This window comes from Volvox carteri, assembly GCF_000143455.1.
Source record: "Volvox carteri f. nagariensis unplaced genomic scaffold VOLCAscaffold_66, whole genome shotgun sequence".
NCBI lineage: Eukaryota > Viridiplantae > Chlorophyta > Chlorophyceae > Chlamydomonadales > Volvocaceae > Volvox > Volvox carteri.
In genome coordinates this window covers 530,931-544,524 of record NW_003307609.1, presented here as the reverse complement: position 1 = coordinate 544,524, position 13,594 = coordinate 530,931, and the positions used below count along the sequence as shown (strand labels likewise).

Genomic DNA, 13,594 nt, shown 5'->3' with positions numbered 1-13,594 from the left:
ATACCACTTGCATGAGTTGTTGAATGAAGCGTATTGGAAGATTAGACGACCAAAGTAACCATGAGCAGCCATCGAATCCACAACGCCGCAAGTCTTGAAGTGCCGAAGGTCGAATCGATGGGGTGCACATGCTCTCCTTGTTCTTCTTAGAGAGGTCTGCTGATTTGGCCTTATTCTAGTCCCATCCATCCATCCATCCATCCATCCATCCATCCATCCATCCATCCATCCATCCATCCATCCATCCATCCATCCATCCATCCATCCATCCATCCATCCATCCATCCATCCATCCATCCATCCATCCATCCATCCATCCATCCATCCATCCATCCATCCATCCATCCATCCATCCATCCATCCATCCATCCATCCATCCATCCATCCATCCATCCATCCATCCATCCATCCATCCATCCATCCATCCATCCATCCATCCATCCATCCATCCATCCATCCATCCATCCATCCATCCATCCATCCATCCATCCATCCATCCATCCATCCATCCATCCATCCATCCATCCATCCATCCATCCATCCATCCATCCATCCATCCATCCATCCATCCATCCATCCATCCATCCATCCATCCATCCATCCATCCATCCATCCATCCATCCATCCATCCATCCATCCATCCATCCATCCATCCATCCATCCATCCATCCATCCATCCATCCATCCATCCATCCATCCATCCATCCATCCATCCATCCATCCATCCATCCATCCATCCATCCATCCATCCATCCATCCATCCATCCATCCATCCATCCATCCATCACAGCACAGAGGGCGTCAGCCTATCCAGTAGTCCTGCATCCGCTCCCAGCTCCTCGGCCCTACCTTTGTGCGATGGCGCTGCCTGGCTGATATGTCACTAATTCTCTTTCCGCCACCCACTCTTGCCTGCGCCCGTGCAGCTACGTCAGCATCTTCAACAGGGACAACTCAGACTACTGCTGCCCCATCTACCGCACGGGGCCTTGACGGGTGCACGAGCATGATGGGTGACAGCCGGCAGCTGCAGGTGTTGTTGCGCACTCAGAACCGAGGTCCAGCTGCCGGCTCCATGTGGTGCAATGACGAGGCACGCTCTGATGATGAAATCAAACCTGGACTAAGGTGCATGGGTGGGTCTTACATGTAAGGAGCAAGGGGTGGAGTTGCCAACAGCTAGGGAGACGTCAGCTGCCCTGCGGCCCCGGTGCTGGTCCCCTGGCCCACGTGGGTACGTCCAAAAGCGCGGAATTGCAGTACATGGATCTGCAAAATGCTGTTGTAGGCAATCCCCATGGTGCGGTATGAGACTTTTGAGTTGTGACAGCCGATGTCACTATTATAAGTTTTTTGGAGGTGATGAGCTCAGTTACATAGAAAGTAACAAAAGTTTGCCCTCTTTAGGAAAGCGGCAGGCATTTGCCAGGATACATGTAGGACTGATGGCAATGTGAGCACGCAAGCGGAAAATCCCCCCCATGCGGGCTGGCCGTCAGCCTGCCTGTATACGGCATCCCCTGCATGCGCATTTGACGGCGTTCCATTTCTTATTAGGCAAGTGTAGAGGTGTGGGCTGGTGGTGTACATGTCACTCTTACATCGCCAGCAGCAGTGCGTGTGGGTCGATTGATTTGTTCCAGAGGTGCTCCAAAAGACCTCCCTTTTCCCTTGAAGATTGGAGAGGTCTTCCTAGGTCCTACATCAGACGCAAACGATTGCCGATTTGTATTTCGTTACGAGCCTATTTAGGCCATTCCTTGCATGCACGTCCTAACTAAGCCATCAAGCTGGCCACGCACCCGAGCGAGCGCGCATTCAACAAGTTAAACAGGCACAGGGTTCGCGTCACACAATGGCATGCTGTTATTAATGTCTCGCGTTGATTGATTGATGTGATGTCACTGGCCCGGGCCCAGCCCGGACCGGGCCGATGTGCGATTCTGTAGTGATGGCCAGGCGGAGGTTGGCTCGTTCCTTACGTTGCCTTAAAGCAATGACATACAGGATTAAAACGGGGTATTTGTCCTGCAGGCGTCGTTGAAGGAATTTTCGGCGTACGTGCCTATTCAGACAAGTGAACCACGCAGCAAATAGCAGCCGGGCCCGTGGCTGGGTTTTTGTCGCGAATGAAAAGCGATGTTGGCAGAAGACGAGCATCTGCCATGCATGGACCAGCCAGCCATCTAACATGCATATGTGAATTGCCCACATATGCCGCTATGCAAGCGCAATCTGCCGTGGACGTTTGAGTATGGATTTGGCTTGGATGGACGCTGATTCGCTCTTCCCTTAGGCGAGGCAGGAGGGTAAAATAAGTAATGGAGCCCGGCTACAGCTGGTTCATCCAGACGCCGTATTTTGATTTTCATCGACGGCCAGTCGCTTAGAATATTAGCTTTTGCTTGTAATGGGTCGCCGTTCAGCAGTTCGTGCATCCCGTACATGACTGATTCTGTGCCGACTTGTGGGGATGCCATGCCGTATACGACATGCAAAGTCCTTCAGGCTCGGCCGAGTTCGTTTCGTACGGATGTTGTGTGCTGGGACCGGGGTGATGGTGGTGCGCGAGAAACAAAGCTCGCCGTAGAACCGTAGCTGGCTGTAAGGAACCCACTGGCCACGTGGCACGTGCTCCCCTCTTGAAAACAAAAGACCACCTGCATCATTTCAGCTTGTGTACAGCAGAGCCCTAATTATTGACCAACGCCGAATGTTAAGTGATGCATAGTATGTAGCTAGGAATTTTAATTTTGCTTTTTCCCAGCATGCCATGTAGTACTGTAGTACGCACTGTGCATGGTATCATGATCACTGTGATGCACGCACATATAAACTAAAGGGTATGGGTATGGCAAAAGGGACACAAAGCCCCTAAAGGGAATGATGACAGTGGAACAACGTTGTTAACTCCAACGTCCCCTCGTGTCCCCTCTTCGGTCTTAGTCTAAGTCCCCGTTGGGGTGTCACTCTAGGTGTCCTCCGAAGTCGAAAAAGTATAAAATAAAAGACCATGCTTCGCCGTTAACTAGGCTTTGGCCGAGTGCTAGCTTTGATATCGTCCATAAAAAGAACACGCGAAGGCGCTCCGCCAGCATCTGTAAAGGCCTTTCCAGCGGCCAGCTACTACATTTAGTCGGAATATAATGAAAGGCGGAATAATCTGTGATTGGCAAGTTTCATCTTGACTTTAGGGGGCCGCTTGGGCAGCTGGATAAGCATATACTTCGATAAGCATGAGAAACATACACCAGCTAGGCCGGGGATCTTCAGGATCCACCGGGCTGGTGGACATTGCAAAACTTGATTGCCATGCCCTGTTTGACCCGCAGCAGGCCATGCATATGTGTTGTATTCTGGGCATATCGCAGGTCTGCATCCGCCGAGCGGTACTTTTCTCTGAGCAGTTGCAGCTGTGTTATAATTGATCAACCAGGTATCCCAACCAAATGATGCGGTTGGGTATATCGGTGTCCAGGTCTTTTGGCGTGGGGTGGGGACTCGGGGTGGGTGGGGATTCGGGGTACTCGGTGGGATCGTTCACCATACCCTGTTTTGGCTTCGTGTACTGCCGGATCCAGTCACCAGCGGCCTTAATCCGCTCTGCCGCGGAATGGCAACTTCGGTGTATTAAATAGCTGGCCGCCATAAAAGCTTCTCGAAATGCTGGAAGCGCGCTTTAGATCGCGCATATTCTCTGGGAGTGCCATCGTCTTAATTCCACGCACCCTCCGCTCGCAGTTTCATTTACGTCAAAAACGTCCTTCATGCAAAGAATACGAGCCTGTTATTTTAATTATTGTTTTCATTAAATTTCAAGCGTAGAGTTAGTTATACACATCCGCAATCTTTGATTGATTACTAAACATGGTAATGTTTTATTGCTGAGCTGTTTATCGCACATCAGGATCAGTATGTGAATGGATGCATCGAATCTCAACGCCTGGCTAGATTAGGAACCCAATTAATGTACGGCCAGCATCCGGTAAAATGCAAAAGTACTAGGTCATAATAAAATTAAGGTTCAGATCATTTTGAAAAAATAGCATTACTTTCGGTAAACAATGTGTGTCTGCTGCTGTGGGGTTGGGAGATTGCTACCTGCGCACGCTGCTGGGTAGAGGCGTAGGGCCCACCTGAAGCATTTTTCCTCATACCAAAGAAACCCACACATAACATCATGGCAAACTTAACGAAGACAGCGTTTCTTTCGCGACGGTGATGGTGGCTGCTGGCTGGTAAACTCTTTTAAATTCATCACCAACGCTTTTTTTAATCTATTTTGCACATTCTGCGCATAAAATAGCGAGATTTCAGGCATTCAGCAGGCCTCATTTGTAAAAAGATAGCAGAGGACTCCAAACCATGATGAAGCCATATAGCAGGGTAGTAGAAAAACTAATATTTATGTTATTTAAGATTGCTGCACTGGTAGTGCTGCACCTTTTGCTGTGAATAGTACAATAAGGGTGTATTTCCAGTGCGGATTAAGGCCAGGGATTAGGGCACGGAAGTCCTTGGTAGGAGCTTACCACATAGTTTCGTTCCATAAGGGAACCAAAGGTTAGAAAGGCGAGGTAAGTTTGCCAACAACTTAGCCGTTTGAGCAAGTATCGATGGACGACAGAGGGTTAATCCCCGACGTTAATCCGCACTGGAAATACACCCTAAGGGTGTATTTCCAGTGCGGATTAAGGCCAGGGATTAGCGTTAATCCCTGCGCTAATCCCGGCAGTGGAAATCCCACCGGGATTAAGCAGGATTAGCCGGGGATTAAGAAATTCCTCAGGACACCGTGTTCTCTAATCAGAAGATTAGCGGGAGCTAGCAAGAGATTAGGAAAGAACATAAACTGAACTTGATACCCATGTATTTACCTGGCAACCTGTGACAAAAAAGTTATTACCTGGCTCGAGCCAGGTAGTATCTTTCCGTATCTGGATTAGCATTCACGGCGCGATGTCTGACGTTAATTTCTAGGTAGTTCCATATATATGATCTCAAATAAGCAATTCCTGTTTTGGGTTGCTCAAAAGGTGATGAAGAGATGAACGGCGAGAAGAGTGCGCTTCCTGTTCATATCTAATACTGATTCAATTCCTAATGCCCAAACTAGTTCAGAACTTCACAATTTTAGCTTCAGAATCACATAGAAAGTATACATCGGCCTTTGTACGGCCTTAATCCCAGCGCTAATCCCAGGCCTTAAGAATTGCCAGGGATTAGCCGGGGATTAGCCGGGAATAGCGGGACCTTAATCCCTGGCCTTAATCCGCACTGGAAATACACCCTAAGCCTGCCTCGAGGCGTTGGCGTGCCCGTCACCCGGCTCCCAAAGTATTTAGAAATCACTCTTAAAGCACTATCGCCGTCAGGCTATGAAACGGACACAACACAATTGCAGGACACAGTATAAAAAAGCTACTAAAAAGTTCCTATATTGGAGCAAGAACGCATGCTGGGCCCACTGGGTACTTAATTAAGGTCATGACGACGCACTCAAAAGGCCACTTCCGTCGTCGGGCAAAGAAACACACACGACACAAGAGTATGACACTGTATAAGCTGTGCTGTAAATAAAGCTGACATGCTGGAGACGAGCACATGTCGCGTATGCCAGACATATGCGTTACCTCTCACCCTTACAGGAAATCGACATCCCCGAGGAAGGGCTGCTCGTTAATGCAATGAAAGGAAGGGATGATGAAAGGTGCACTGAAACGGATTGAAGAAGGAACACAATCAAAGCGAGCCTGAAGTAGGCAAAGTTTACGGACATAACGGCAAGAGGTTGCATGCCGTACAGATGAATTGAGAAGACCTGCGATCCAGTAAAATACTACATGTATCTAGGTGTAATGATAACTGGCAGGCCTTGGGTTGACGGCACAACTCGCGGAGGGGCATTTTGCAATCGCCAGAACAGTGACAAGTTGTACGTGAACGGAAATCGCAGGCATAAAAGCGAGTTAACACTCTGTTAACTGAGTCGAGTCTGAATGGTACGGGTTCAACGCAGTCATGCTTGACAAGTGTTGTCAGAGTTTGTGCCGAGCAATGACGCAAAAGGTTCAGCGGTTCTGAGCCCTCATCTTACCTCGGAACCCCCATCCTAATCCTCCAGCTGTGTCCCCAATCCTCATCCTGCAGCGGCGAGCCCATCCTAAACCTGCGACAGCCTGCAATCCCCATCCTGTCAGCCAGGGTCCCATCCCCATCCTTGGCCAGGGTTCCCAATCCCATTCTTGGTCAAGGTTTCAAAGCCCATCCCTCTGACAGGGTTCCCATCCCCATCCTCACCCTGACAGCAATCTCCATCCTAATAGTTGTGTAGCACGCCTAATCCCTTATCCTTGCCTTGGCCCCCACATCCCATCCTGACGTCATCACCCTATTCCCCATCCCGCCTGACCAGTACCTGGCCCCAATCCCCAATCTTTGCAACCCTCTGAGTTCTGAAACACGCGGCCCCTGCTTAGCCAAAACTCGGCAAATGAGTCGCATGAATCGAAATGAAGTGTCCTTGCTGAGTCGCAATAAAGTGTCCTTGCCGTTTGAAGGGATCTCCGTTCCGAGTCGACATTGTTCAAGCTCATTGTCTGTTTTCGGGAATTGAAACGCAGGTTCGCTGCAGGATAACGTATTCAATCAAGTTGAACACGGTGTTTCTGTCGTCAATGCCTACAATGCCTGTCAGCCCCCTTGACAACGAAACCACGTGTGCGGCAAACGTTGCCATTGGCCGCATATATAAACTGTCTTCATCCTAGCGTTCACGCAGCGTTACATTCTACGCTGGGGTACCGTGAGTTGCTCAATCTGCTGGGCAGTTCTCCTGTACCGGCGTCTGTTGTCGCTCGTGTACACATCCTGACTTGTGCGCTTTTACAGCAGGGATTGACTATGCAGCAATGGAATGTCTTCCATGTGGCGCGTGGAGTTGGACGCGGTGCTGACGGTTGGAGGACTTAGGGTAATGCGATGTGTAGAGTATCTGTACACGGCAGGCGACTGTATGTTCGAAACCCTTGCCTTTTTGCTGACCTAGGTGCAGGGTGTTCAGTTGACGTCGACTCTTCTGACAGGGTACGCCCTCCGCAACGACACGTCGTTGACTTGCTTTGCAGGTAGGAAGTGCAACTGTAGTAGCTGGTACACAGTACGGCTCTACAAATACGCGCTAAGCGCGAACACCAGCATCTCGAGAGACCTTTTCAGCGGCCAGCTACTACAGCAACACTTGCAGCCTGCTGTCATGCATGGCTGGGATCAAAAGCTACAAGTTGCAAGTTTCACACAAGTGCAGGGGTGTCCGTAACATGCGGGGGGACCATGGACGGTAAACCGTCTTTGGTGCGGTTACATGGTGGACCATCATCGTCCTCCCTCGTCCGCTTCAGCATGCAGCGCCTTAGAGAAACGTGCCGGGTCTCCCAGACTTCTTCCGAGAGGAACCTGGCTAATGCCAGGGGTGGGGGCTCGGTCATAATCGTGCACATGTCGCGCCTTTGAAACGCGAGGTCACGTTCGTATTTAGCCCGTCTACTTGTGTAAGCAAGGCATTCCGCGAAAACATGCATTACACCTTCAACCGCCCCACAGTCGCAAAGCCTGCAGGAGCTCTGTAGTATCCTGGGCTTATCACGGGATCTGCATCCGCCGATCGGCACTTTTCTGAGGTCGTGCTATAACACATTATTAAACGTAAGCTCTCTGGAGTGGGTCGCTCAGGAGAGGGTAGTGTTGGAGGACTGTCATGCTCATGTACCTCCCGGCCAGTTATCACTACACGTGTGGACGAATACTCTTCCTCTCGTACACTGTCACGACTGCACTAAGTGCCTAACCCTCCCGTAAGGGAGAAAGCTTGCCCCCATCATTCTTAAAGACTCGAGGCATGCAAGTGGATGACTTCCGCACTTAAGATGATGATATTACAGGGTGGTACTGCTTCACTAGCGGCCCCCTTTCCTGAGGCATTTCCCTGCTCACCCCTGCGAGAGGGGCACCCTAATCCATTCACCCCATCCAATTTCAGAATGTACGCGTTGGGTTCAGCAACTCCCCACCAGCATCCAACTAAAAGTAAACCTTCGTTCCTGGTCAGCTCGCATGTTGCTATATTAACGTCCTATACCGTCCACAAGATGGGGGACCACCTCCCAATTCAACATCCCTCACACACCCGAGGGTTCGGCCATCGGATTTGAAACAGGAACCTCCGAGAGCAGAAGTCAGGCCTTAACTTCTGCCAGCCACCTGATTCAGATGTATGCATCAAAATATCTTATTGGGGGGGGGGTCGTTGTGCAAGTTAGGGTTTACAATTCAACTGGTATGGGGCATTCCAAACTTGCGCCACCCGCAGGACCCAGCAGAGCCTGCTGATGACGGGATGTACTTTAGTGCTCCAAATAGACCGCACCGCGTCCCACCACGTCATGCTCAGACTCAGTCCACTTGACCAACTAGCCGCTGCTCGCGAGCTACTTGCGTTAACTTCACAAGCCACATTATCATTTAATAAACCGTGCACATTCGGCCGCGGTGTCTATGGCAACATGCACACCGACAGTAGAAGCCCCTGGGCCACAATCCTAATAGACATACGCAGCACAGCAGCACCTGCCTAGCCCGCCTGTCCGCGTGCCTAGCCTCGTAACTGTTCGAGGAATTGTGGTAATCGATCAATATTTACAAAAAAATATTACGACAAGCAGTTGTGTCAGGGAAAGAAAATGATTCCGTCCAACAGATCAATCATGGCCCCTCCCCTGTCTAGCTCGTCTATCTATCTATCTATCGACTGCTGCGCTCTCCAGCGCCATAACTGCTTTTACGGCAATCATGGCCCCGTGCGGTAGATGGGGCAGCAGTAGTCCGAGTTGTCCCTGTTGAAGATGCTGGCGTAGCTGCACGGGCGCAGGCAAGATACAGCAGGGGTATTACTGAAGGAGTATCATTAGCGACATAGCAATCAGGCACACTCATCCCTACTACCACTGCTGCTAATTGACACGTGTGCAACTTGTGGTCTAAACGTGTGGGAAGGAAATACGCGTGTCTTGCACGTGGCGCGGCCGTACATTCGTTAGTTGAGTTGAGAAGAATAGGCCTCGCAAACCCCTGCCTCAGGACTTACCACTGGCCAAGGGCTCCCTTGCAGATGTCGCCCATGGTGAACGGGTTCTGAATCGCCACGCAAACCTTGCCGCCGTTGGCTTGCAGCAGGTTCCAGTTGAGATTGACTGCACACACGAAAAAAAAGGATGCGCAGACAGGGAACGATGTGACCTTATTTGACATGCAGGCATTAGCGGTGATGGTGCAGCACATGGCAATTGGACAAGTACGCTACGAACAAAACGGCGCATGGCTGGCTACTGAACAGAGTTACTGTAATTGTAATTGCAGCTTAGATGCGTCAGGAGCGAAGGGAGTGTAGCCTCTGCGCTGGGTTTTGTACAGCAGCCGTAGGGCTTGCCATTTTCGGGATTGTGTTATTGAGCTTGACAGCTCCACAGCTCCGGCAATCTGCCTACACTGTTGGAGCTTATTGCTGATCTTATGATAGGGTCATTGAAGAGGCCTTCCGAGATGCAGGTCCGTCGAGATTTCCTCGAGTGTATTGTAAGTGAAGGTCTCGCACGACAGTTACCCTTTTCACACACGGCAGGTAAATGCCGCACAGAATCCACAATCGAAGCAGCGAATGAGCCCCGCACGAGGTGCATCTACCTGAGCTGCTATCTAGCTTGCCGGCCTCACCTTTCAGGGTATCGGTTCCAGTGGCGCCCCAGCTGTCGGCAATGGTCTTGTTTGATCCCCCGGCGGGGTACACCGTGAAACCCTTGACCGCCGACCTGAACGCATCACCTGCAGTCATGGAAACACAAGCCAAAATGCACGGCAGGTGAAACCCTAGGCTGTAGCGAGGACCAAAAAAGGTTAACCACTGATGCTGCCGTACTGGGTGCTATGCTGCAGTCTGCTCGCATTACGGAAGTCATGTACGCGTATGTGTACTCCCACATATCCATGCATGTCTGCCCAGGTTGAAAGGACGGGCCTTATCTAAGAAACGTTGAAACGATAGAAGACTACGCAAGCAAGCAACAGCAATGATAACTTACTCGCATACCACTCAATCTTGGCGAGCGCGTCGTTTGCGTTGTAGCAGGTGCTCTGCAGGGGGACAGCGAACGAGGCAGCATCCTCAGTCACGTAATTTCTTAATTTCTTTTTTTTGTCTGGGTGAGCTACACGCAGCAGACAGGCCCGTGTGCCTTGTCCAGACCCGATACAACTAACCGAGCTCATCAGGCATGCAGCCAAGCATGCATGGGTGCGTGGAAGAAAACAAAGCGCCACCCCACGGGTCCTCCATGCACCTATCTGGCCTCACCGGCACGACCTGACTTGGCTGTAGCGTGTTGACGGTGAAGCAGTACTCAGTGACGTTGCGGCCCCAGCGCACATTGGCCGGCTGTGCATACCAGGTGGGGGAGACTGTGAACGGCATGACTCCCTGGGTTGTGTTGCACCTGCGCGTCAGAAGGCGAGCGGAGGCGGCAGCAGGATCGGTAACTAGTACTATCACACATTCACCCAACGTTCCCGATATTTTCACATAGCCCATGTGAGCAAGGTATCCATGCAAGCGCGGTGTCTTTGCCTTCAGCCATTCATCCAAAGCTCTGCATACACGACAAAGACGCTAGCCAGATCCCAAACATGGGTTCATCCATTGCGGGAGGAAGCTTTGGTTATTAGGCCCTACATCCTCGCCCCCAAATCTTTACGGAGGGCGGCTGCGCCGCAAAAGAGACGACACCATGAAGTAGGGTGACTCACGTGCAGTTGGGGAATGGAACGCCAGGCAGGAAGCAACTAGCCGACTGCGAGAGGTCCAGGCACTGATCTGCTACATTGTTGATGGTGGAGACCGTCACCGTGTATTTCTCCAACTTTGGATTGCAGACGTTGCCGCCAGACGCGATTTCGATGAAGGCGGAAAGCTGCTGCTGCACCGCTTCCGTCAGAAGGGCCAACGCATCACTGTCCGAACCGTTGAACCTGCCACATGTAATGATTTGTGTGTCAAAGCACCGGCTTGCATTTGGCGCGAAGGGTTTGAAGGCGCCGACGTTGGCGGCTTCCAGGAGAGAGTTCATGATGTCGGCGATGTTCTGCTGAATGGCGGCGCAGGTGGCGCTGTCGTAGCGGTATGGTCGCACATCATTGGCCGGGGGCACAATGGTCGCGGCGATGCAGACGTCACAAGGGCGTATGGCCGTTGGAATAACCGGTGGCGGCGGCGGGAGGGCCTGACCGGCTTGAGAAACCGGGCAGCAATCACACGCAACATCGAACATAGCTGCTGTGCATGTCCCTGCGGGGAAGCCTGGCGACGAGCACAGTTGCTCCAGGGTGGTGCAGCCCTGGCCTCCGCGGTTGGTCTTGAGGGTGAGGCACACCTCCGCATCCTGGGCGGTCGTGGTGTCCAGCCCAAGCTGGGTGAGCCGCAGAACGGCAGAGCCAGCGGGCCCAGCCGGGGCCTTGTCCAGGGTCGCACCAACCCGGGTCCGCACTCCATTCACGGTGGCGACAACTGAAGCCCCGGCCACCAGGCAGCTGCTGGACACGTTGAACTGCGGACATGGCGGGATGGCATGTGGTGGGAGGATGGAGTGAGGGCAAGGTGAGGCAGGAGGGAACATCACAATGTGGTGTTCCCTCTACTTTTGAGGGTACGAAGTTCACATTCTCTCCAGTACATGCAAATGAGCTATATAAATCTTGCGAGGCGCGTTCCAAAACCTGGTTAGACAAACACTCCCCTGAGCAGCTAGGATGGTAACAGAGCCCCCAACACCGACATCTTGAGCGCCTTCCCGTGCTTTCCGAGGCCCTAGGACCTGTAGCAATGTGTTCGCATGTCGCATCCCCCACGCCATCAGACGGCCGTGGGCTCACCTCAATTTTGTGCAAGTCGGCGCTGCAGCAGGCGCCAGTGCAGGACAGGGCATCCTGGCTGACCTGGATCTTGAAGCAGTACGTGTTGCTGCCCGAAGGCCGCCACACCGGTGCCAGCCGGTACGCGCCGTTTGTGGTGTTGCAGTTGCGGAATGGGAAGTTAGGGATGCTGCCAGGCGTGACAGCTGAGCCATCGTACTCGTTGTATTCCTGCGCATGAGCGCTGAGCGCCCTGGAACCAGCGGCGACAAGCAGCAAGCAAGGTCAGTGCTCATGGTTGATGCTTGCTGTTTCATGATCAAGTTATGCTTGTAGTTTATGTATTGCTTTATAGAAAAGGCTCATCACTATGGCATGCGACAGGACATGTACGTCTTTTGCGATGCAAAGGCAAAGACTGAAAGCCTTCATGTATATGGCATGCTCTTATATATACATATAGGCCAAACCTCAGAGCGAAAGCCCAGGCATATGGGAATGCACCATGCTAAAAACGCACCAGCCAACCGCCAGCGCTGTCGCCAAAATGAAAGCCGCCTTTGCAAAGGATGCCATGTTGTCAGAGCTATGTCAATTTGATGATATTCTGTATCATAATTGCGCTATTTATCTACCCGACCGACCGCTGCAGCTGTGCTGCTGCTTGCCCGTACGTCTACCGTAAACGGCGGGCGCAGGTAGCCGCTTCCGGACTGGCCACCGCAACAGATACGCTTTGTCCTTGGGAAGCAAACACCTTCTGCTGAATATAAATCTCAGAAACACGGCCCAGAATTCGTTAATCGCAGACACATATAAATGTGCATTTCATCCGTTGGGATGTTGCTCGTGTTGTACGTGTCGGAATCCGACCCGTCGTTGTAATCTGTAGCACCATTTCTTTTATATAACTTGATATTTACTGACCAACAGCTCTGATCCTGGCATAATGAATATAACTTCGCCACACACCCTTCATCATTTAGGTTGGTGAGCATGCATCGTTTTCCGCACCGGTAGCTACGGCTGCTACTCGGCGGTTAATGATGCGAAAGCCAGTTGCATCAGCAACGGGACCAAACCACATCAACATAGACTCAGAAACTAATTCATACAACAGCGTGCTAGCGCCTAACAAACGTGACTCAATGTTTGCAGCGTAATGTGACGGTTTGGTGCTGAGGTGGCGGTGTGTGTGGCGAGGGGTCTGGTATTGCACCACCCAGACTGAGAGGGAACTGGAGAGAGGGATAGTGGTCAGAGTTTTTCTTCTGAAGGGGGGGGACGAGAGGGAACAGCCAAGCAGCTCCAGGTCTTGTGGCCCGCGTCCGAGACTTAATGCCTGAGAGCGAGGGCGCCCGGTATCTATGGACCCCAAAGCCTATTGAGGCCCCGTTGTACACTTCTTATTCGTGTCTCTCTCTATCCGTTCAGCGCAGTGCTTGCCAGGCGAGCTTCGGCCTCTGCCCAAATTCTTTCCGACATCTTTTGGTTCTTTCTCGGTTGTCTACTTATATTTAAAGCAATGTTGGTAAATGTGGCCGGTGCATTTACCTGTACAACTTCCCGCAACCCGCAACAATGCCGTACACCCCGGCAAAATGACCTCGGCCTCGGAAACCGCTAGAAACCTACTGCA

The 13,594-nt window shown here is 51.6% G+C and overlaps 2 protein-coding genes across 2 annotated transcripts in view; one reads left to right on the top strand and one right to left on the bottom strand.

Annotated features, from left to right (window-relative positions):
• phIII (extracellular matrix glycoprotein pherophorin) overlaps positions 1-2,625 on the top strand; it is a 6,956-nt gene extending 4,331 nt beyond the window's left edge. The window contains exon 8 of the mRNA XM_002956880.1: positions 927-2,625. Coding sequence (XP_002956926.1) covers positions 927-993 — 67 coding nt within the window. The 3' untranslated portion in view covers positions 994-2,625. The remainder of the gene's footprint in view (positions 1-926) is intronic.
• Positions 2,626-8,309: 5,684 nt separating this feature from the next.
• phV5 (extracellular matrix glycoprotein pherophorin-V5) lies at positions 8,310-12,546 on the bottom strand. The gene is made up of 8 exons (XM_002956849.1): positions 12,476-12,546; positions 11,977-12,208; positions 10,855-11,651; positions 10,406-10,544; positions 10,134-10,185; positions 9,769-9,876; positions 9,143-9,248; positions 8,310-8,911 (listed from the first exon to the last, which is right to left on the bottom strand). Exons 1-8 carry the CDS (start codon positions 12,529-12,531, stop codon positions 8,800-8,802), a joined length of 1,602 nt encoding a protein of 533 aa, XP_002956895.1. The 5' UTR covers positions 12,532-12,546; the 3' UTR covers positions 8,310-8,799.
• Between the last annotated feature and the right edge of the window lie 1,048 nt (positions 12,547-13,594).